This window comes from Helianthus annuus, chromosome 4, assembly GCF_002127325.2.
Source record: "Helianthus annuus cultivar XRQ/B chromosome 4, HanXRQr2.0-SUNRISE, whole genome shotgun sequence".
Lineage (NCBI taxonomy): Eukaryota > Viridiplantae > Streptophyta > Magnoliopsida > Asterales > Asteraceae > Helianthus > Helianthus annuus.
Genome location: NC_035436.2, coordinates 160,373,624 through 160,397,546, shown reverse-complemented (window position 1 = coordinate 160,397,546; position 23,923 = coordinate 160,373,624). Strand labels below are relative to the sequence as shown.

The following is a 23,923-nucleotide window of genomic DNA, read 5'->3' as shown; positions in this document are numbered from 1 at the left end:
TAGAGTAAATTTTTTTTGAACGACACATTTCTTTTATTTTTTACTGGGATTTGAACCCAAGACCTCCCCTCCTAAAGTGTTTTAAAGGCTTGTCTTTGCCAATGGACCACCACCCCATTGGTCTCTACTAGATTAAATACACGGAAAAAAGTTCCTTTATTTTTTTATATTTTTCAACTAAACACCATGCTTAAGTAGATGAAAAAAAGAATTTTTTAAAAAAAAAGAAAATTCTATTTCACTTCTCACGTTTAATACATTAAAACTCATTTGTATTTGATATTTACATATGTATAAATAAGCCATACAAACCAAAAAAAAAAAAATATGTATTTAAGAAGTACAATATTTTAACTGTATGAATAATTGATAAAACTTAAAGGGTCTTGATAACGACCAAATCCGGTGACCAAGGTTGATGATATTTGTAATATATTCTAAACCAAATTGACCAAAAATGTAATTTACTCTATCTACAGTTATTAATTTTCTTTTAAATTGGACAAGAGCTTAGAGTTATCGTTTTTTTCATTAGACTTATCATTTAATTTTTTTTATAGTTATGTACAAAATTCAAGCATTTAAAAAACATAACTTTTCTATACTTATATATTATACATTATTTAATTATAGTAAAGTTCCCGTACAAATTACTTTAACGTACTAAACGTACGAATAACATGAAAAAAGCAAAAAAACACGGTGACATTTTCGTAAATATTTGCTTGTAGGGTAATTATCAAAATTACTCTACAAATGATCATGTAGAGTAATTTTGATCTTATAGAGTAATTTTGTAAAATATTATTGTAGAGTAATTTTGATCTTGTAGAGTAATTTGGTAAAATGTTCTTATAAAGTAATTTTGAAAGAAAAAAAAAACTATACCTCACAAAAAAACCTAACCCCTCCCCTCCCCCCACCCAAACTAAATGCTAAAAAAAATTACAAAATTACTTTACAAGATCAAAATTACTCTACATGATTATTTTACAAAAATACTCTACAAGATCAAAATTACTCTACAGGATCATTTGTAGAGTAATTTTAAATTGTATATTGTTTGATAAACTTGAAAGTAATTTTGATTCACTTGTAAAGTAATTTTGATACACTTGTACAGTATTTTTGATAATTACCCTACAAGATTAAAATTACTCTACAAACATCAAAATTACTCTACAGAATCATTTGTAGAGTTATTTTGATAATTACTAATAACTATGAAAATGCCACTGCGTTTTTTCAACAAAACATTCAGTTCGTACGTTTTGTACGTTAAAGTTATTTGTATTTGATGTTTTGTATATTTAATTAACTAGACACAATGTAACAAAAACTTAAATTAGATTTGACATAATTAGACACAATGTAAGGGTGGAGGGTATGGTTAATCACTCTAGGGTGATTGAGTGAAATCCTACGCAATAATATTATGCCATGTCAACTCCCAATTCCACTCCTCATTTTGCACTCAATCAAGGGGTATGGTTAATCACTCTAGGGTGTTTGAGTAGGTTAAAAAATAAAAAAAAAAATTGTGATTGGTTGAAAGGGGGTTGAGACCCACCATTAAACCTCCCTCCCTCCTCCTTCGCTCCTCTTCCCGCATCGGTGAATATATACCGAAAACATTCAAAATTTCGGTGACTCAAACAAGTGAGGGTGATCACGTATCGTTAACTCCCACTCAATCACCCACTGACCGATCTCTATACCCTCCACCCTAACAAAAACTTAAATTAGATTTGACATGGGAGGGTGATACGGTCCACCGATCCGAGACTGACCCGATAACCGATTCATACGGTCCACTGAGTTACCCACTTTCCATCCATGCACGTGAACTAGCATTTCCATAACGCATTATTTTAGGATCCACTTCAGTTTTATTAAAAAATTTTGGAATCTTTATAAGGATAATTTCTGTAGAATTTTTGACTGGTTCCACCAGGAGGGTGCAATAATTTTAGGAACTGGGGCTTCTTTTATTGCCCTTGTTCCTAAGGTTATTATTGATCTGGTGTCCCTTAATAATTATAGGCCTATTAATTTGGTTAGTGTGATCAGCAAGGTGATTTCTAAAGTTTTCGCTAACCGTTTGAGGGTGGTTTTGAGTGGCGTTATTTCAGTTTTGCAATCGGCTTTCCTTAAGGGAAGATTCATTCTGGATGGTCCTCTTATTGTCAACGAGCTCATTTCTTGGATCAAAAAGAAGAAAACAAAGGTCTTTTTCCTTAAAATAGATTTTGAGAAAGCATATGACAACGTTAATTTGAATTTTGTCATTAGCATTCTCCAGCAAATGGGTTTTCATGTTAAATGGTGTAATTGGATTATGGGGATTCTGAAGTCGGCCAACTCGTCTGTGTTGGTTAACGGGTCACCCACGTTTACTTTCAAGTGTGAGAAAGGAATGAGGCAAGGGGATCCTTTGTCTCCGTTTCTTTTCTTGGTTGTCATGGAGGCCTTGTCGTGCATGATAGATAATGCCAAGGAGGCGGGTATTATTAGAGGAATTGATACTCCTAGCAATGGTCCGAATATTTCACATCTCTTGTACGCGAATGATGCTATCATGATGGGTGAATGGTCAAGAAACGAAGTTGTTAATATCGTCTGAATTCTCCGTTGTTTCCATATTTGCTCGGGCCTCAAAATTAACATCGAGAAATCAAACCTTTATGGTATAGGAGTGGGGACGGCAGAAATTGGGGAGATGGCCAAGGTGGTGGGATGTAAACCGGAGTGCCCTCCGTTCAAGTATCTTGGCTTAGTTGTTGGAGCCAACATGAATCGGGTTAGAAACTGGCAACCGGTTATGGACGTTTTTCATAGTAGGCCTGCGAAATGGAAGTCGCATCTTCTTTCGATCGGGGGAAGGGTGGTGTTAATCAAATCGGTCCTTGAAAGTCTTCCTTCATACTACTTCTCTCTTTACAAAGCGCCTAAGAAAGTTATCAACGACCTTGAATCCATAATAAAGAGATTCTTGTGGGGTGGCTCCGTTGAGGAGAGAAAACTTCATTGGGTTGCTTGGGATAAGGTCACTCGTCCAAAAAAATGTGGAGGTTTGGGTTTGTCTAAACTCCAACTCGTCAATACGTCGCTTTTATCCAAGTGGGGTTGGAGGTATAAAACGGATATGAATTGTCTTTGGAAAGAAGTTATAGAGGCCTTGCATTCAAGTAGGGTGGGGTGGGAATGTATTCCGTTCAAAAAATCGCTAAGTGGGGTATGGAACAACATTGCAAAAAACTTCATCAATACTAAGGCAGGTGGAAAACCGTTAAGGAACTATCTTGTTGGTTCGGTTGGTGATGGCAAAGAAATTGCTTTTTGGCTTGACACATGGCTGCTCAACGAACCCCTCAAATGTGTGTTCACGGATCTTTTTAGGTTGGAAGCCGACAAGAAGTGCAAAGTGGCTGACAGGCTAAACTCACACGGGAATGTGGACGACATAAGGTGGAGCTGGATCTCGGACACAACTGCGGCTGGGTTGCAGGCTTCTGTCGACCAGCTGGTTGCAGCGATCAGTGGCATTCGGATCACGTCAGAAAAGGATAAGTGGAGGTGGAGCTCGGTGTCGGATCGTATATTCACTGTCAAAGCAATTAAAAAACTGTTGAAAGAGGATCTCCAGCTGGATACCAGCTTTGTTTTAGATTGGTGTAATTGGATCCCCGCGAAAATTAATATCCACGCTTGGAGGATGGAAATGGATAGGGTGCCTACGGCTAAGGCTCTTATGAAACGGAATATAGACATCGGCGATCCTGCGTGTCCATTATGTAATTCGGAGGAAGAAACAGCTGATCATGTCTTCATGGCGTGTTTCGTTGCATCGGCGGTTTGGAATGGGTTATGTTCTTGGTGCAATATTCCTAACATCATTGCTTTTTCTCTTAAAGACCTCCTTTCCATTCACAAAGATCTCAAGGTTTCGGACAAGAAAAATAAAAGCGGTCCACGGCGTTATTATGATAGCGTATTGGAGTCTTTGGCGAGCGAGGAATAACTTCAAATTTTCGAATTCCACGGTTAAAATTGAAGGTATAATTAGTGAGATTAAGGCTTTAAGTTTCCTTTGGTTTTCCACTAGATCTAAGTATAAAGGAATAGATTGGAACGAATGGGTTTCCTTTGTGAATATGTAATTTTTTGTATGTAGTTTTTGTCAGCCCGGCTTGGGTCGGCGTTGTCGTTTTAATGAAGTTTACCTTCAAAAAAAAAAAGAGTTAAATGCCATTTTAGTCCCTGTGGTTTGGTCCATTTTGCTAGTTTAATTCAAAGATTTCATTTTTAATCTATGGGTCCAAAAAGGTTTCACAGTTGCCATTTTAGTCCACTTAGTTAACTTCATCCATTTTTTCTGTTAACGAGAAGGCTAATTTGGTCATTTTGTATGTAATTCTGTTAACGAAAAGGGCAATTCAGCCATATAAAATGACCGAATTGGCCTTCTTGTTAACATAAAAAATGGATGAAGTTAACCCAGTGGACTAAAATGGCAACTGTGAAACATTTTTGGACCCACAGTTAAAAATGAGACCTTTAGACTAAACTGGCAAAATGACCCAAAACACAAGGACTAAAATGGCATTTAACTCTTTAATAAACTTTACCATGTTTACATGTTTCCATAATTCCATGTTTTCATTTTGCTCCATTATTCCCTAGAAATCAGGTAGTAGTTATTTCTTTGTATATTTAAGATTTTGTATGTTACATTTCTTGAAAATGAAAAAAAATCTGAAAAGTTGTTTCATTTGGTGTTATTTCTTCTCTAAATATTCTTGGAGTTTCACCCGCTCAAAGAGTTAGTCTAACCGCTTAACGGGTACATATAAGAGGGTAATACAACATAAGAAGATTGATTTGATTAAATGATGAGGATATGATACCGAAAAGATGTTTTGCATTTAAAACTTGTGTTTGAAAATTACTATTCTTTTCCATCGCAACTTGTAACTTGTAATATTACCTATTTACGTCGCTTATAAAGGCAAAGTCATTTTGTTACATCTTATTCACAGGTCACAACTACTTTCTGGTATCACTTTATAAAAAGTATGGAACAAATTATCAAGATATAAATACCAAAAAAAAAAAACAATCTCACTTTATTTTTGAAAAAAAAAAACTCTAATTCATATGAAATATATTACTTTACATACAACTCTTATCAACATATGTATGCCTTCTTGACCTTGTAAACTTGCAGTTACACACTGTTGCTAGTTGATAACGATTACAATTTTAACTCTATTACATATAAACGGGTAAGGTAAATAGTTTTAATTTGAACGGAACGGGTCAAAAGATGACCCAAATAAATACAAAATGCATACAAAAATACATGACAATGAAAAATAGAATAGAGAAAAAGTTTGGTGAGTCCGTCCCTCACGACCCAATCTGTATTGACTCGCTAAAAGATACATGTTTTGACCCGTTATCTAACCCATCCAAATTCAGATAACTTTGTCATGCTACTTTTGATCGCGTTACTGCTTCCATTAAATCTCTATAGATACATCAGTTTGTCAACCTTTGAAAAAAATAAATGCACAGGACTGCATAAACCATCACAAAACAGAGCCTGTTATAATTTCATGTAACAAATGGATCATTCTAACTTATGCCAAAAAAAATAGTTGGGTATGATATATTTACCGATTCCATAGATGGTCACTTTATAGACTGCTTGAGAATAATTTCAAGTGAAGCATAACTTCACTTTTGAGTTGATCTCTTCTCAGTTTCCCACTTGTTGTCAATGGGAATTTCTTACTCCATCTTATAAACCTTCTAGGAACTTTGAACCTGTAATTTATACATAAAAAAAGAGAACAAAAGTAAACATAAGACGTGACAGCTATGAACACGTCTGTCAGGCTATGTTTTATCTCTAACGGTTCAAACTGGTATCTTTTTTTCCAAAGTAGTTACTAAGGAAACGGGTCAAAGATGTTAAAAGTTATTACCCGGTCAAATTATTTGCTCTACAAAATTGCTGGAGGGTTTCACTCGAAACGAATTGTTCTTGCTTGATACCCGAGTGGTCTGAACCTGAACTGGTCCATGTCCAGTCGTGGTTTATTTGGATGCAAGCAACCACCATTTCCGTCAGGCGGTTATCTGGAAGTCCAATGACTGCAACCGCAGAAATCCCAGGATGTCTTAATATCACCGTTTCTACCTACATTTAACACAAATTCTACATATTAACACCTGGTTATGTCAAACCGAATACAGTTAAATTCCAAACCTAACTTATACCAGTTAAATCAGCTTTCGTAATTTGGTGATGCTTACCTCTTCAGGATAAATGTTTTCGCCTCCACTTTTGATACGCCCTTTCATGCGCCCAATGAGCCATAGATTACCATTATCGTCTATCCGCCCAATATCACCAGTTTCATGCCAGCCTTCGTTGCAATGATTTTCTTTCTTTTGAATTTGGTCCCAATATCCAATCATTAGGTGGGCCCCCCTCGTTAATATCTGTCCAACATGAGTTGAATCCTCGGCCCTAATCTTTAACTCCACATGTGGCGCAGGCTTTCCAACGCAAACACCCTCTTGTTGATTGTCCACATCTAACTTCTTCTCGACAGTTATTTGCTTTGTAGGATCTTTAAGGGTCATAAAAGTTAGCGACGAACAACCCTCCGTCATACCATAAGCTGTGAAAAGTCTAGCATTAGGGAAAATGTCGGTTGCATCTTTAATTTGTTTGTTTGAAAGACTGCCACCGCCGTTCAGAATCTTCTTAACCGTTGGTAACTCTTTTCGTGTATATTTGGTCCTGAAATCTGATATAAGATTAATACAATACTTTCGAGCGAAGATAACATGCATTCATTAAAATATACCTGATTAAAGAGATTACATCGGACATAATTGTGGGAACCGTTATGAAAGAAGTCACACGATACTCTTCAATAGCTTCAAGAGCCAACTTAGCTTCAAATTTGGGCATCAATACATGACATCCTCCCACCATTAACATGGTTAAAGCCGACGATAGTCCGCCCACGTGGCCTAACGGAGCAGTATGCATATACACCTGCATATTTCAACAAGTTACTTCCACAATTTGTTTAAAGTGGTGTTTTGCACATGAAGTTGAAGGGTAAATATGTACATCATCCTCGTTATAACCAACTGTAGCGATTTTGGCCAGAGATTGTACGATTAAAGCTGAATGGTTTAACATGACGCCCTTTGGCTTCCCAGTAGTCCCTAAAAGCGAAATACGTTTAATCGGTTTGTGCATGTGAGACACAACGAAAACCATTACCAGTGGCGGATCCAGGAATTATTTTCACCGGGTTCCTTTTGATAGATTTTCACTAATTCTCACTATATTTTTTAAATCATATAAAATTTCCACTATTTTTTTCATTTTTTTTTCCAAACCGAGGGGGTTCCCGGGAACCCTCAAAACACCCCTGGATCCGCCACTGACCATTACCCAAAACCGAGTAGTCGAGTACCTGAAGTGAAGCACACTATGGCTACTCCATCGCGATTTGAAGTGTAGTTGAATGAATGGGGTCTCAGAGAAGGCATTTTAAGCATACTGGTAGTTATAACTATAAAAAAATAACATGATATAAGTATATAACTATATAAAGTTTTTTTATGGTCAGAATTCGTATAACATTGTGTCAAGTGACATACTGTTTTCTGTAGAGATGTATCTATTATTTGTGTCCATGATAACATGCCATGTTAGAGAAGGAATAGAACGAGTATCGAAATCTGAATGCCAATTTGGCGTATATTCGTTATCGGTCACCAACATGATTGGCTTCACATCTTGCATTGCTAATAAAGCTTCCTCCAAGCTCTAACATGAGAAATAGGTATTGATTTAGGCTAAATTATACAGAAAAGACTAAACAAAAGGAAACCAGTTGATATGTTTTAGTTAGTTAGTTATTAAATGAAACAAGTCATGGAATCTGATTAAATTTACTTACCCATCTGTAGTTAAGGGTTGCAGCTATTGCCCCAATATATGTGATGGCCAATAACCACTCCAAATATAGATCACTGAAACAATTATAATTATATAAGCATTCATACAGGACTTGTTCAACAGTTTATAAATTATAATTGTAATTAAATTATTACATACCCTAACACATCTATTTATACTAAAATACTTACTTACTTGCTAAACAAGCTATCCTAAACCAATATCAACTCTAATAGCTAATTAACCAACAAATAATATAACAAGATAAACCTATTAATTCAAACTAATAATTATCTCTAAACAAATAACAATTATTATAATTTTCCTCTCTTCACCAATCTTTATCTTTTCTTTCGGTTCATCTTATCCCATAATTCTACCCAAATTATTAAGGATTAACTCTTCAATACGTCTGTAACCCATTTAATTTTTCTCTAATAACTTGCATTAGTTAACCTTTTAATAAAATCTGAATACATAGCTTTATTCCAATATAAATATTATTGAAAACAGAATTGTATACAAATTCGGTAGTAAACTACACCGAGTACCCACACTAGTAATGTAACGAACCGAACCAAACCAATACCGATTCCCGGCTTCCCGCCTTGAAATGCAAAAAACGAGTAATGCATCAACATACAAATTTCAATTTGCCAATAAACATGTTCTTAATTCAATCTAATAATTTGCAATAAAAAAAACAAAAAGAGAGTAATAAGGAACCTGTTGAGGGCAGAGATAGCTACAACGTCACCGGATTTCAAACCGAAATTGATGAGTCCAGAAGCGAGATCCAAAATTCCGTCAACAAACTTTTCTCCGGTGTGAACTCTACTGCCGTAGATAGTCACCGGAGAATGACGTCGGAAAGTTGATAACCGGGTCAAGCAGTGGCAAATATGGGGCTCCGAATAGCATCTGGGCATTTTCGAATGGATGGAGTCAGTTGTGAGTAGAGCGCCAAATGGATTTGATAACGGATTATGGATAGGATACAATCAACAGCGTTATCACTAAATTATTTCTATTTTGTTTTTTACTAAAGATTCTCATATCTAAAAGATAAAATAGTGGGAAAAGATAACATGTATTTGATGCTATTAATTGTGATTAATCAGACAAGTAATTGCTTGTGTTGAATTTTTGTTTCTTTTTTATGAGGGGTCAATGCTTATAGTTTGAAATTTTGAATTGCATACCCAAACAAATATTAAAGATACAAATTGTCGTGATAAAAATTAGTATTCAAACAAATCACAAAATTAAAGATGCATATTTTTTCTAGCGCCAGAGTCGAGGCCGTGGACCTACTTAGTCGAGTTCAAAGGGTCATGCATAGTAATGTTATGACCCCAAGATCTATGGATATAGTTTTTAAAAGACTTAGTTTTGCTATTCAAAAAAAGGTTAGTGGCACAGCTTGTTGCCCGTTTACCAACTATCTCGATGTAAATTCGTCTTATGTATTAGATATGCAATTATGCATTATATTTTTTTGTCAACTTTTAAAATATTTTTTCTCTGAAGGTTAACATTGATAAAGATCAAATTGTCTCTAGGTTTATAGTTATTAAAGCTCTCCATAACAACAACCTTTGGCGTGATCCATCAATGAGAAAACATTTGAAGGGATTTGGAAGAATTTACTTAGCATGGATGCTGATTTACTTAGGCCATAGGGTGTGGCTTAATGTACTCTGCCACCTCACCAATTATGGCGCCCCTAGGCGCTATCCCCATTCCCTCGAAATTAAATGGGGGGCGCTATATGGTATCTGCCATTTTGCTAACGAACCAATTTTGGCAATTTCGAAGAACATGGTTAAATATGACCGTTGGCTAACGTTCATTTAAAAAAAGTTTTTATTAATTCTAATATATATATATATATATATACAAACCTATCACAAACTAAAACATACACCAATCACAAACTAAAACACAAACCAATTACCAAAACAACACATAAATTCTATCCAATCATTTTTAAGAATGTCATCCGATTCGTCGAGCTCTTCATCCGACGATGTTCTTGACGATATGGTTATACAATTTGGTAGCCAGTCGCTTTTAAAATCAATACGACAGTATGATCTTACAGTTGCATAAAACAGTTTGGTAGCCAGTGGCTTTTAAAATTAGTACGACAGTATGATCATACAATACATCAATACCTGGTCCTGGTCTCTGAAGCAGCTTCTGAAGTTTGAACTGTCTTATTATGGCCAAAGCCCAGTCGATAAACTGATAGAGCACTATTAAATCGGTCCGGGTTTTTATCTGTCGGGTTTACTCGAGTTTTTGGACTGAAACCGACCTGACCCGACTTTTTGTGATAAATAAGAACCGATCAAATACCCAAGTACTTACAATTCGGGTCAGGTTCGGTTAAATTTAGGGTCGGTTCTCGGTTAATATCAGGTAGAACTTAATAATGCTCACCCCTAGTTCTAAATTAATATATCAAAATTAAATAATGTTTAAATTTAAATAAAAAAATAAGAGTTAATTACATAAATGGGTCTTGTGGTTTATAGCTAGTTTCGCCTTTAGGTACTAACTTTTTTTTGTAACAGGTTTAGGTTCTATTGTTTCAATTTTGTAACACCTTTGGGTATTAACACCAAAAAATGACTTAAATACCCCTGCATTTTTTTTTAAGTTTATCAATGTAACACATTTAAGTACTAACACCTAATTTTATTTAAGTTTAAATCAATTTTACAAAATATATTTATTTTTTTATTTTCATCTTTTTATTATATCTCTTAATTAACATAAAATCTATTTATTTTTTTATTTTCATATTTTTATTAAACTTCTTATTTAACATAAAATCTACTAGTTACACCAGTATTTTTTTTAAATAGATTTTTTAAATAAAATCTACTAGCTATATAGTTTTATGTAAATTAAATTTCTTACTCGTATAGTCTATGGTATCGATTTTTAGTATATGCAATGGTATTTATTATATGGTATCTCTTTTTTCAATGCATCGAATTAGTATATGGTATCGAACCGGGTTACGTTTGATTTTTGAATCAATTATGGTTGGGTATGTTGCTACATCGAATTATATATATTATTATTTTTGGATCAATTAGGGCGAATCCATTGATTCTAAATAACTTTATCATATTACTACCACTTTATTCGTAAATAAAGTCAAAGAGACCTTATAATTATTTTTTGGCATCTTGCCTTGATAGTAATTTATCGGTATTTTTTTAATTTATCTGAATGACGGAATTTTGTATGTGCAGTGCGGTGTATGATGGATTTTAATTTTTTATGTTAAAAGTAGTTGTGAAATAATAATATATATAATTCGATGTAGCGACATACCCAACCATAATTGTGAAATAATTCGATATCATTGAAATCTTATTCCATACCAAATACTAATTCGACATCATCGCACGAAACCTTGGTACGTCATTGCATTAAAACGGGTAAGAAATTTAATTTACATAAACTATATAGCTAGTAGATTTTATTTAAAAAATCTATTTAAAAAAATACTCGTGTAACTATTAGATTTTATGTTAAATAAGAAATTTAATAAAAATATGAAAATAAAAAAAAATAAATAGATTTTATGTTAATTAAGAGATATAATAAAAAGATGAAAATAAAAAAAGATAAATAGATTTTGTAAAATTGATTTAAACTTAAATAAAATTAGGTGTTAGTACCCAAATGTGTTACATTGATAAACTTAAAAAAAATGCAAGGGTATTTTAGTCATTTTTTGGTGTTAATACCCAAAGGTGTTACAAAATTGAAACCATAGAACCTAAACCTGTTACAAAAAAAAGTTAGTACCTAAAGGCGAAACTAGCTATAAACCACAGGACCCATTTGTGTAATTAACTCAAAAAATAATTAGGTAATGATGATGAGGGTTTTAAACCATTGCATGGAAGTTAAAGTAAGGGGTTTTAAAGCCTCAGTGTGACGTGGCGGTGAGGTGGCGCTGAGGTGGCGTGATAAAGCCCCTAGGGGCTTTATACCACGCCATGTAGCCTTAGCCTTAAACTTGATGTTTCAAGCATAATACGTAGAAAAGTTGGAAATAGTACAGACACAAGCTTATTGTTCGATAATTGGGTTTTAGATATTTCTCTAAAAGATAAGTTTCAGGTTCTCTTCTTTTGATGATAAGACCAGACGGTGTGGCTCAGCGCCCCCTGCCACCTCACCATTGTTGGCGCCCCTCCCCCATTTGTTGGGCGCTATGGGGCCGTTATGAGCTGTGGCGAAGCTTGAATTTTTCGGCGGGGGGGCGAAAACGTATATACCAAAAAAATTCTATAGAACCGGGGGGGCGAAAACGTATATACCCACAAATTTTTATACGAAAACTACATATATAACACTACTGAGCGAAAAATTCAGGGGGGCGGACGCCCCTCCCCGCCCCTCTTATCCTTCGCCCCTGGTTATGAGTAAGTTCGTGAACTCCTTGGCGAGCATTAACCGGCAGAAAAGTGAACAACTATAAAAATAGAAAACAAATCGAAATTTAATTAAAATAATAGTCATGATAGGGGGTGGGGGTGGTAATGCCCCTATGTGACCTGAATCCTACTTGACAATGATGTGGCATTATAAAGCACCTATGGACTTTATATCACCCCACCCATGCTAATAAAAAGATACACGGTTGCTGATCTTTCAAGGCTAAAGAATGGTGAAACCTTAACTAAATGGGATTGGAAAAAAGAAAAACTATATTCAATACAGCTTAAAAGCAAAGCTATTATACAATATAAAAATATGTTCGAAGGATTGCTAATTGTCAAATTTAAAAGACTCTTGTTTTTTAGCAGGAAGCGCCTCGAACGATTTCTCGATAAGAGAGATCAGAGGAACGGGTGAGTTCAAAGTCAAGACAGTCTCGGAGTATATCTACAACATGGAATGGATTAATTGGGTTCCAAAATAAGTATTAATTTTTTCGTTCGACATATTTTTCAAAGTCGTCTCCCAACAAAGGTATAGTTGCTTAAAAGGGGTGTGTTGGTCGATGAAGGGTGTGTCAACTGTTAGGAGCCCTCAGGATCGTTGGATCATTGCCTCATCTCTTTCAAATTGGCTTATGACGTTTGGGCTAAGTTCTTCGGCTCGTATAAAATCTCTAACACAATTCCAGTTTTGGTTATGGACATTTTGCAGATTCCTTCACTTATTTCAAACACAACAATGGTTAAAAAGATGTCTTGGATGATTTTTATGGCAACTCTATGGCTTCTTTGGAAGACGAGAAACGACATACTTTTCGACGACAAGTCGAGTTCGGGGAATGGTATTTTGGAAGACAATAAATATGTTTTTATGGTTGAAACATATGGCGAAGATGGTTTTATAACTTTATTAGAATGACATGTTTGGGGTGACTTAATTTTCTAATCTCCTTTGTACCTTTGCTGGCTTTTTGCTAAGTTTTTTTAAATTTATTATCATATTCTTATCTACAGGGCCGGCCCAAACATAAGTGAAAACAAGCTAGGGCTTTGGGCCACCAAATTTTTAGGGCCTCGTTCTAAAAAAGAAATTAGAACGTATAATGTGTATTAAATTTGTTTCGACAATTAATGGAAAGGAAATTTTATTGTAGCCTAGTGGTAAAATTGCTCTCTTTCCCCCCACAGACCTGGGTTTGAATCCCCCAGCCTTCACTATCTTTAGCCATATTTTTTTTTTTTTAATTTTGTCATCTATCCAAAACATGGAATAGCTAACAGTTTTTTTTTTCCAATTTTTCTTTACTCATCTATCCAAATTTCAATTATAAAATCATTATATTTTAGTTAAAACCATTAGTTTTTTCATCTCTTCAAGTTTTAATAAATTTCATGAATATTTTAGCCGCATATTACTATCATAGTAGAACATTACTTTTATAAATATTACTACCTCCGTCCCACTAAAAGTGTCCTATTTTGAATTTTCAAAGTCTTTATTTATAAACTTTGACTTTAATTATATATTTTTGTGTTATATAAAACTTGATTTTTTTTAATAATAATTATTTATTTTTCATTCATATTTGCCAAGTTACATCAAAACAAAAGGCAGACGGGCAACAAGCTGCGCCGCCACCCCTTTCTGAATGGCAAACCCTAATCCGCCGAAGACAAAATCTCGTCCCCTTGGTGCTGAGCAATTGTTGTGGATGACCCGTTGGACCCTGGTCAGGAATTGGATAGCTTCTGGCGCTAGAGAGCCAAATGTGTCAAAGGCAAAAGGGACAAAAACATGCTGGTTCTCTGCACAAGCTTTAGCGTGCTTGTCAACTTTTTTCGATTCTGCCTTTCTTGCTGCTTGACCAGCTACAAACCCGTTTTCCCTTAAGCCAACCAGAGGGGAAACCCCCGTGAGGTCAACACAAGCGTGTTTCCCCCTAGCCCAACCAAAGACGAGCAGATCTGCTGGTCGCAGAGTAGATCTCCCTTCCATGGGGTCCGTAAGGAAATTCACAGGAGCCTCTTTCTTAGCTGAAATCCCAGCTCTTCTCAGGATGTCCCACAAAACATCTCGTACCCAGTCATGCCGATATTTGAACCCAGGGAGCTCTTTACAATGCACTGCGTGCTCTCCGTATTTATCCATACAAGCTTTACGACATATTGGGCACGTTTCATCTTCTGGATACATAGGGATCATCAGCCGGTATTTAAGCACTTGTAAAAGCACTTGTATTTATCCATAAAACTTGATGAAAATTAACCCGATAAAAGCACTTGTAAATCACACTCAAATCATATAACTTTCATCAAGTATTATCTAACACAATTAAAATTATTTAATGTCAAAGTTTATAAATAAAGACTTTGAAAATTCAAAATAGGACACTTTTAGTGGGACGGAGGAAGTAATTTTGTTTGTGTTGATTATAAAAAACATTAATAATTAATAAAATAATGTATGAAAATGTATAAAATATTAGAGAACGTTTATGTAGCCCGTTATGCTTCTCGTAGCCTATAGCATATTTACAATAAGCTATATTTTAAAAAAGTAAATAAAAAGGTCTCCAAATACCTTTATGTATCCTCATACCTAGCAATATTATACAAAGAAAAACTCAAGGCTACCTCGTGTTTTTCATGTGCTGCAAGTCTTAAACTATCATATTTTAATAACTTTATTTGATAGAAAAACCACTTGGTTTATAAATTCACTACTAATCCCAAAATAAAAGTGAAAAGGGGCCTCAATTTTTTATTTCGCTTTGGGCCTCCAAATTGGTTGAGCCGACCCTGCTTATCTATCTACTATACTAAAAGAATTCATCTTTGCCACATGGCCTATTCTTGGCCAATCATTTTCAGGAGGTGGCATGGCTTATAAGCCAGAGAATTCTTTTTGAGCGGCAATTGGTTTTTCCCCTCTTTACCTTCATCCACACTCTCTCTTCAATCAATTCAAGATTTCTAAAAATTCAATCAGTTCAAGGTTTCTAAAAATATGAAATCTCCATCGTTCTTTGCCAAACCCTAATAAAATCTCCATTGTTCTGTGCCAAACCCTAAAATCGCCAGCTCCGTATCATTCTTTGAGAATCTGGGATTCTTATTTCAGATTTTCGATTGCAGTATAATGGAATTTATTTGGTAGCAATCGATTCATGGAAGCATCAGATAATCAAATCTTCTTTCCAATTTGCATTAATGAAGTTTCAATCTTTTTCTCCTCTCCCACGTCTCTCATACAATGCATCTTATTTCTCCTTCTTATTTTCCCTTCCTACTCAAACCCTAAAAATCAGATGGATGCTTCTTTCAACCGTTCCATTGAGAAAACCTAAAATCCTCCATTGCATCGCACCTGTTTACACCGATTCAGAAATCGCATCTATTGCATCTTATATACATACAGGTCAAGTTGTTTCTCGATCTAGACTACTCTAAACCTAACATTCTTTCATGATTCGTTTTTAATCTATGTTTATTTGTTATCAATCATCGAAAAATAACGGTAATTGGTATGATTTCAAGGTCAACGAACTTGTGTTAAAGAGATTAGATTTATTCTGTTCATTTTTTAGATCTGGTTATGTTAATTAAAGAGGTTAGATCTAGGTTTATTTTGATGTGTATGAATTTAGAGGTATTGAATGACCCAATTTACATGTCATGACAGTTTCTTCTCCAATGTTCAGAGCAACTATTGTTAATCTTTGAAGCAAAATCTTTTGATTTTTTACATTTTGTTTTTGTTTTTTTACACAACTAGAAAGTAAAAAAAATATATTTACCGTCTTTTACACATCTTATTCACACCTAGATGGCGAGAAGGTCGATGATCATAGCCGGTATTGTGCCGGTAGTGGGAACGCTATTTGTCAGGTCTGGGCTTGCTGCCAAGCTTGCCTGAGTTAAGGTATGTGTTTAATGCATATAAGTTAACTTTTTTTACGAAAAAATGAATGTTAAAAAAATAGGCTTAGTTACTACAGTAACCTACCTAGACTTTTGTTGTGTCTACGATCTTAATTTGTTACAAACACACAGTGGTCTTGCTTTCCTCTATTAGTAAAGCCGGATGGCGAGAAGGTCGATGATCATAGACGGTGTTGTGCTGGTACAAAATACCCACTTCTTTATACCAGGTATGTATTATTTGATGATTACAGTTTCAATGGCTTTACATCATATTATTGGTTGAACGTACATCATATTGAGGTTAGGGGTCATTTTTGGTTGTTTTGATTGGATTTGCAGTATGATGTGTTCATTTTATTAGTTATTGTTTAGTTTTGGATAGTGTTGGTGAGTTTTGTGGTATTTGGTTAGGTTGAAGGAATTGTGAAGAATTTGACAATGACCGGAGATGATGATAAGATTACTGCTGTGATTAATTTGTTGACTTACGAATATACTTACTCGCCTCAAGCGAATCTGCGCAAGGTATAGCGAGAATAGTGGTGAGATTTTATTTGCATTGTTTGTGATTGGATGTTTTTGGTTTGTAGGGATGGTTGACTGGCTTAGATGCAACTACTGTTGGTTTGAGTTCTGAAGCTCACAACATCTCGAGGTTTGGATAATTTTTTTGCATTGCTTTTTGGTATGTAATATGTTGATGAGTATGGTGTTTGACTACACTAAGTGGGAAGTTAGTAAAGTTTGACCAAAAATTTTTGTTAAGACAGTAACTCACCTTATTCAGATTGTTTCTGAAGAGTACTATGAAAAATATAGCATAACTAATACTTAATAAAAAAAAAATCACACCTTATTCATATGCAAGACAAAAGATCACCAACTAATATTTCTAATCATATATTAAAATTATACCAGACCCACTAAGCAGTCTATAAACCTATTAGACAAGCCCTCAAGAAGATTGTTTTCTATTAAATATTGCCCATCACAGGAGTCAAGTGGATCTGTTAGTTTCATAGCCACCCAAAGCTAAAGCTAAAGAAAAAGAATATGGTACATAATTTCCATCATTTGTGAACCAACCAATCAAAATTTATTCATATAGAATTCAAACTTTGACTTCTCTCAAATTTTAAGATTTTTATGATTTTATTTATTATGCTAATTTACGAAGTAACTTCAGTTTCAATAAACAATAATAGTGACCCATTTTATTATAAATGGGTCGAGTAAGGTTATGTTTGACATAAGGTGTAATTTTTTTATCAGGGGAACTGGTCAGGAACGTTATTCATACCTTAAATGTTCACGTCGACTTAAAGCTTAAAAATAAAGTGTTTTTTTTCTTTTAGGGGAACTGGTCGGGTATTTTCTAAAGAATAGTGCAAATCAGCTCAATACATATGGGTATATTTTGCTTATTAGGTTATTTGACACTTTGCGTATCAACTGATTAACACTTTCAGTTTTTGAACTCGGGCTGTTCATGAGTTGAGCTCGATTCAGGTAAAGGTGAGCTTAAGCTTGGTTCTGGGGGTTGGGTAACGAGTTGACATATGTTTGTGTCAAACTCAATACGGGGCTAGCTTGGTCGATCGACATAGCTACAAATAAATATCGGATTATAAATAATCCAAGTGGTTAAATAACACGATTTGTGAGTTGTGTTTAGGTTATAATATGTTTTGAATGGTTTTTCTGTTAGGGACTTAGTTTGGGCCTCTTTATGGGTGTCAACACATGCATTTGAAAGTTGAAAGCAATGACCAATTAAGTGTATGTTTGACCCGTTTTCTCTAAGGTAAATGAGGCAGTAAGTAATGTTGGATTTTTTCTTTAAATTTAATCTATTTTGGTGATACTTTTGATTCGGTATTGGTTCCCGGCTAGAAACACTTGGATTAAATTGATCATTTTTGTGCAGTACACACCGACTATAGATATGTGGAGTATTGGTTGTATTTTTGCGGAACTTTTAACCGGAAAGCCACTTTTTCCGGGGAAAAATGTGGTGCATTAGTTGGACCTCATGACCGATCTTTTGGGGACCCCATTACCTGAAGCGATAGCCAGGGTCTGTTTGTTTGCCTTACAATACACATACATAGATATATTATATTTATTTTTGCGTTATTAATGTTGATGTAATCCGATCAGATAAGAAATGAGAACGACCGGAGATACTTAAGCAGCATGAGGAAGAAACAACCGATCCCTTTTTCACAGAAGTTTTCGAATACAGTTCCCCTTGCTCTTCGTTTACTAGAAAGAATGCTTGCGTTTGAGCCTAAAGATCGTCCTACTGCTGAGGAGGTAATATCTTGACTTTATTTTTTAATATCACATATACCCAACACAAAGTTATAATATTAAATATATTGACTTTTATAATTATGACATCACATATATACCCTTACTTTATGTTAATACTAGGTTATAGACCTATGTGTTACATGGGTTTGAGGATAGAAAATGAAAGTCTTTAAGATAATTATGGAGTTGATCGAGTTATTTGGAAAAAAATGTGTTTTCAATTTATATAAACTTGAATGAGTTTTTTTAAATAAATATGTTATTGTTGAGGTTGGTTGCATTTGAAGGACATAACGATTATAAATTTTGAATTATTTTTTATATTTCATATTATTTCTTGCATCACATAATAAATATAAATTCTGATATGAATACATATATAACCCTAATATGAATTCTACATACAAAATTAAAAAAAAAATATAACATTACTCATTTTAAATGATGCGTTTACGAAGAAAGAATTTTGTTTTTGAATATAAAAGAATTAGTGTATTTTATTTCAAACTAATTTATTCTTATTTTAAACAGTGTTATCAAAGTAGAAGATGGAATGGAATTAGTTCATGATATAAGATTATATATATTGAACATATATATACATATATATATATATATATAGACCGTTTATATATATATGTTTGACATTTGTGAAAACGATAATAACAAATTATAAACATGATGGGGTTTTAAACTTTTGGTTACATTAAATAGTGATGGATGTATAATATTTTTTGTTATCCCATCTTTTTTTTTGAGATAAGTATGTTTTTATTTATTAAGGTAGAGATATTATATTAAAGTATATGTAAGTAGATAATTAATATTAATTATTAAGAAATAAGAATATTGAAGAGATATAATCATAAATATATGATTATTTTAATATATATATATATATATATATATATATAATTTAATCATTTAATAGTCTTTATATTAATTTACTTATATTTTATTATGATTGAGGTAAAATGATAAATTGTCACATGGCATTTTGATGAAATCTTTAAAAGTTAAATAAGATTTGATGTTTATTAAAAGTTGAATTAGAGTGACATGTGACATTAAGGAGACTTTTTTATTAGTATATTTGTTATTTTATCATCTTTATCAATAATTAATATTTTAAATCATTTGTTTTAGAAATATATGTGGTTAATCAAATTATATATGTAGTTAATCTTAATGAGGTGCTTTATTATCAAATAAATTAAATATAATAATACATGAATAATTAAATTGGGGATATTAGTAATGTTTTGTTATAGATAATAATAAATCTACGATTAAAAGGCTTTTGATTTTAAAGGATTTTCATATTAAATACAGACATATTAAAAAAAAATATAATGACCCTATATCGTATGTCATAGAGGTGAATATAATCTTGATCTTTAATATATGTAAAATCGGTATATGCAAGAGATAAAGTAATTCTTATATTTTTATCTATATATCATATAATATAATTTAGTAACTCAAGTATTATGATATATCAATTTCTTTTGAGTGAGATGGTGCATAAAAAAATTATTTATTAAAGTGGAGAATGGTCTTTAAATTAAGTTAGTTATTATTATTATTTATTATGAGTGGTGTAGTATAAAAAATTGCCACATGGCATTTTGATAAAATCCTTATTTATGAGAGAATGCCATGTGGCATTAAAGGGATTCTTTTATTAGTATTAGATTATAAAAATCGGATTTAATGAAATGGGTGTATTTGATATTTAATTTTATTGTTGGGTAAATATGATATTTTTAAAATTTTTAGCGATAGATTTCATTTTTTTAAAAGGTACTTATTTTGCATAATTGTATCATGCACTTTCGGATCCGTATTTCAAGAATTTGGCTAAGGTTGAGAGGGAACCTTCTGCTCAACCGGTAACTAAAATGGAATTTGAATTTGATTAAAACAAGTGTTTAGATTTTTTGTGGGCTACTCTTGCAGGTCCGGTGGATAATTCAAATAAGCTCCCAAAGTGGAATTATGATGGGTCTAGCACAGGGCAAGTCTCTGGGAAAGCAATGAAGTTGTTTTATGGTGAGTACAATTATCTTATGTAGCTTAACTTCTAATTGTAGACTGTAGTCGCTAAAAGTGTGGGTATAGTTTATTTTTTTCTTGCTAATATAGTAGATTTGGTTAATGGAACAACCCTCAAGACATTTCCAAGGATCCGTTCAGAAGGGGCAACAATATATGAGTTCGGGTCATAATTAGTTTCAACCAAACTCTGTTCGAGTAAAAACAAACCATTCTAAAACATCCTAAGGTTCAACGAAATTGACCAATACAGAAATTATAGACAGCTGGATAAATATGTTGTAGTCGGTTCGGGTCGTTGCGATCAGAAGACTCAGAACGGGTCATGAAAGGTTGGGGGTAATAGACTGGTTTATATATCTATTCTATAATCACAATGAGGTGTGACAAGATATGAGATATAAAAGTTAATGAAAAGAGATTTGAAATATAATAATTGGTACTTAGTGAGTTGTCTACTATATAAGAAAATGATGAGGTTTAATAGATAGAGATTATAAAGAGAACGTTTTGACCCACCCGTTTTCTAGACCCGCTAAGAAGTGATAAATGTGAGACTTATATATATACAAAGAATGTGGATGTAAATCCTAGAATTTTAGTGTGTTTGGATGTAATAAATATATGTTATTAAATATATTAGTATTATGTATTCAGACATAGCTCAAACATTTTATATTATGGGTCAAAACTATGAACTGTTATGGTTGAAATTCTGCATTGTTTTGGGTCAGAATTTTGCACTATTTTAGGTTAGTTCTCATATATTTTTTATAAGTGATAGAGTTTTGTAGGAGCTATATGAGCATAGGGAATGTGATAACAATTAGCTTTATATCAGATGTTAATATAATACACGCTGAAGCTCCAAAGTTTTTTTTTTTTTTTTTTTTTTTTTTTTTTTTTTTGAGAAATGATGGAGTTGAATATAACTATGTCTAGTTAGGTTTATTCTTTTATGCTTTTAGTATAACTTTATTATACATTCACTTTATAGTTTAACATGTGATTTCAACTTAAATTCTTTTTTTTTTACACGTGCGTTAAAAATTGCGTCTTTATTTCACATTTTTATCATAAGCAAAATGACATTAGTCTCATTTTAAGGAAAAAAATACAAAGCAGAATCTTTGTTCTTCGAAAATGAAGATGACACGTGGTGGTCTGGATGTTGCATATACAACAACACTGCTGGTAATGATCTTACAATATTATCGTTATAGCATTATAAGTTATAACTAGAGGTGGCTGCTTTGAAATTTGACCCGTTTACTTCTGAATTGGTCGGCTTTGGTTTTGTACTTTTCTTTTATCTTAAACGGGTCAAATCAAGAAATTAAGTTAAAAGAGAACATGTCACATTCATTGCTCACCCAATAGCAAAGTACTAGCTACCGGCCACTATTTGGCGCACTAAGTTACACATAAAAAGTTAGGAAAATGTGTAAAAAAGCTTATGTATGGTTAACATTGGAACAAGGCATTACAGTTATCGAGTGTAAAAGAGAAGGGGATGTATTTTCAGACAATTATTCAAAGTGACTTCAAACGGTTGGCACTAATCCTGAAGCAATGCTTTTCAACTTTGTACCAATTACTTATCTTCTTAGTGGGGTCCATGGAAGTGGTTATGACGTTGTAAGTTTTTCAAACATAATAATTTTTGTAGCTCGAGTTTATGGTGACAGGACCTTTTTTTTCTCTCAATCGTGCACACAAGCCTGGTGTAGAAGACTTGCAATATTTCTTGGAGTTTCAAGTTCCTTTAAGTGGGCCCTATGATTTTGTGACTCGACTCTTAGGCATCAAAGAAAGAAAACCTCATGCTCTCGGCTTCAGTTTATTTTTTTGGGTCCCAAGATGTACGTCAGCACGACCCAGGTATGTTCTATGCACGACCCAGGTATGTTCTATGCAAGTGGCTTAATTGTTTTCTATGACAAAAATAAATTGATGCAGTTGATCTTCTTGACCTCATGTTGGGTCATTTGGAAAGCACGAAATGACACAATATTTGCCGGGAGAAGAGCCAACGTAGACGCGATGTTTGGAGAGCTTCAAACCTTGAGCTTCTTATGGATCAAGCATTGTTCTAGGGACTGCGGTTTGACATGGGAAAAGTGGGTGTCTTTTAGTTTTTCCTAATATGTAAAACAGTATGTATTTTGGTTTTGCTTGGGGTGAGCCTTTGCTCTGTACAAGTAACTTGTTGGTACTTTGCAAATTGTGTATTCCTAGGGTGATGAATAAAAAGTTTGTTTGTCGTTAAAAAAAATCATGTTGCTATAGATAAATGGTCCTATGATATAGCATTTTAAGCATTTATGGTTAACTTTATGAATGACAATTAGAAATAAGTAATTTTCCTTCACAACTGAGTATTGGGCTCCTAATCCCTAAATATTCTTTCTTCCCATCTTTTTGCTTCTTTTCCAAAAGCATCAACGCAACAGGTTGTATAGATGTGCTTCATTAAGTTTGCTACTTTCACCAAGTTCTCAAAATAATTACAATTTTTGTAGCTAAAATTAGTACACCTGCACACCACCTTTTTATATGTAAATTTATGTATGTTACAACCTATTTATAAAGTTATTATATGAGTTTCTTAAAGTTGTACTTCGCTTTCAAGTGTGTTTGTGCTACTTTTCTGCAATCGGTGGTTGAGTTGCAGGAAGAAAAGAATGGTTGAGCATTGTACGTTTGGAATTAAGATAGCTAAACTTTGGTTCAAAGTGTTATGATTTGAATATTACACCCGTTCCAATGTTAAAGCCAACTTCGTTTATCATTCCGTTACTCTCATTTAGAAACCGAGTAGTAGGATAAGGATGTTTGCTTTCTAATATGGATCTAAAGTTAAAACTGGTATAGGAGTTTGATTATGGTTGTGTTTATTTTGGACGTGCATGATTAGTTATAGCAAGACCAATATGGTGATCAGAATCAAATTGATTTGCTGAATAGTGAACATAATTGTAGCACCATGAATGTTGAAGAACATAAAACTGAGGGAGTGAATGTTGGTTTAGGTGTATTAGCATTGTTTTTTCTTACTGAGGTACCTATATTTTTATTTACCGTTCTGTTAAAATTAAAATGTGGATAACTTTCCTATAACAAGGGTGAAAACACGAGATGAGGTCAAACTATTAATACTTAA

General features: G+C 33.6%; 1 protein-coding gene and 1 non-coding gene across 2 annotated transcripts; one reads left to right on the top strand and one right to left on the bottom strand.

Moving 5' to 3' along the window:
• Positions 1 to 5,207: 5,207 nt before the first annotated feature.
• LOC110937216 (2-succinylbenzoate--CoA ligase, chloroplastic/peroxisomal) lies at positions 5,208 to 8,979 on the bottom strand. The gene is made up of 10 exons (XM_022179607.2): positions 8,720 to 8,979; positions 7,995 to 8,067; positions 7,693 to 7,861; positions 7,506 to 7,604; positions 7,154 to 7,251; positions 6,882 to 7,075; positions 6,322 to 6,814; positions 5,991 to 6,205; positions 5,680 to 5,829; positions 5,208 to 5,579 (listed from the first exon to the last, which is right to left on the bottom strand). The coding sequence occupies exons 1-9, from the start codon at positions 8,920 to 8,922 to the stop codon at positions 5,700 to 5,702; spliced, it is 1,674 nt and encodes a 557-aa protein (XP_022035299.1). The 5' UTR covers positions 8,923 to 8,979; the 3' UTR covers positions 5,208 to 5,579; positions 5,680 to 5,699.
• A 6,435-nt stretch (positions 8,980 to 15,414) lies between these two features.
• On the top strand, positions 15,415 to 23,020 carry LOC110935036. The gene is made up of 10 exons (XR_004890391.1): positions 15,415 to 16,387; positions 16,519 to 16,616; positions 16,801 to 16,914; positions 16,980 to 17,044; positions 18,098 to 18,193; positions 18,317 to 18,466; positions 18,550 to 18,705; positions 20,665 to 20,757; positions 22,430 to 22,641; positions 22,720 to 23,020. It is a non-coding gene; the product is annotated as an uncharacterized LOC110935036 (transcript).
• Positions 23,021 to 23,923: the final 903 nt, after the last annotated feature.

Bases quoted from the DNA above. Each gene is read 5' to 3' on its own strand.
- LOC110937216 (XM_022179607.2), bottom strand. From the start codon at position 8,922: ATGCCCAGATGCTATTCGGAGCCCCATATTTGCCACTGCTTGACCCGG. The intron at 7,862-7,994 runs GTAAGTAAATTT...TTCTCATGTTAG, and splicing joins CAACCCTTAACTACAGATGG to AGCTTGGAGGAAGCTTTATT. The intron at 7,252-7,505 runs GTACTCGACTAC...TTTCGCTTTTAG, and splicing joins CATAGTGTGCTTCACTTCAG to GGACTACTGGGAAGCCAAAG.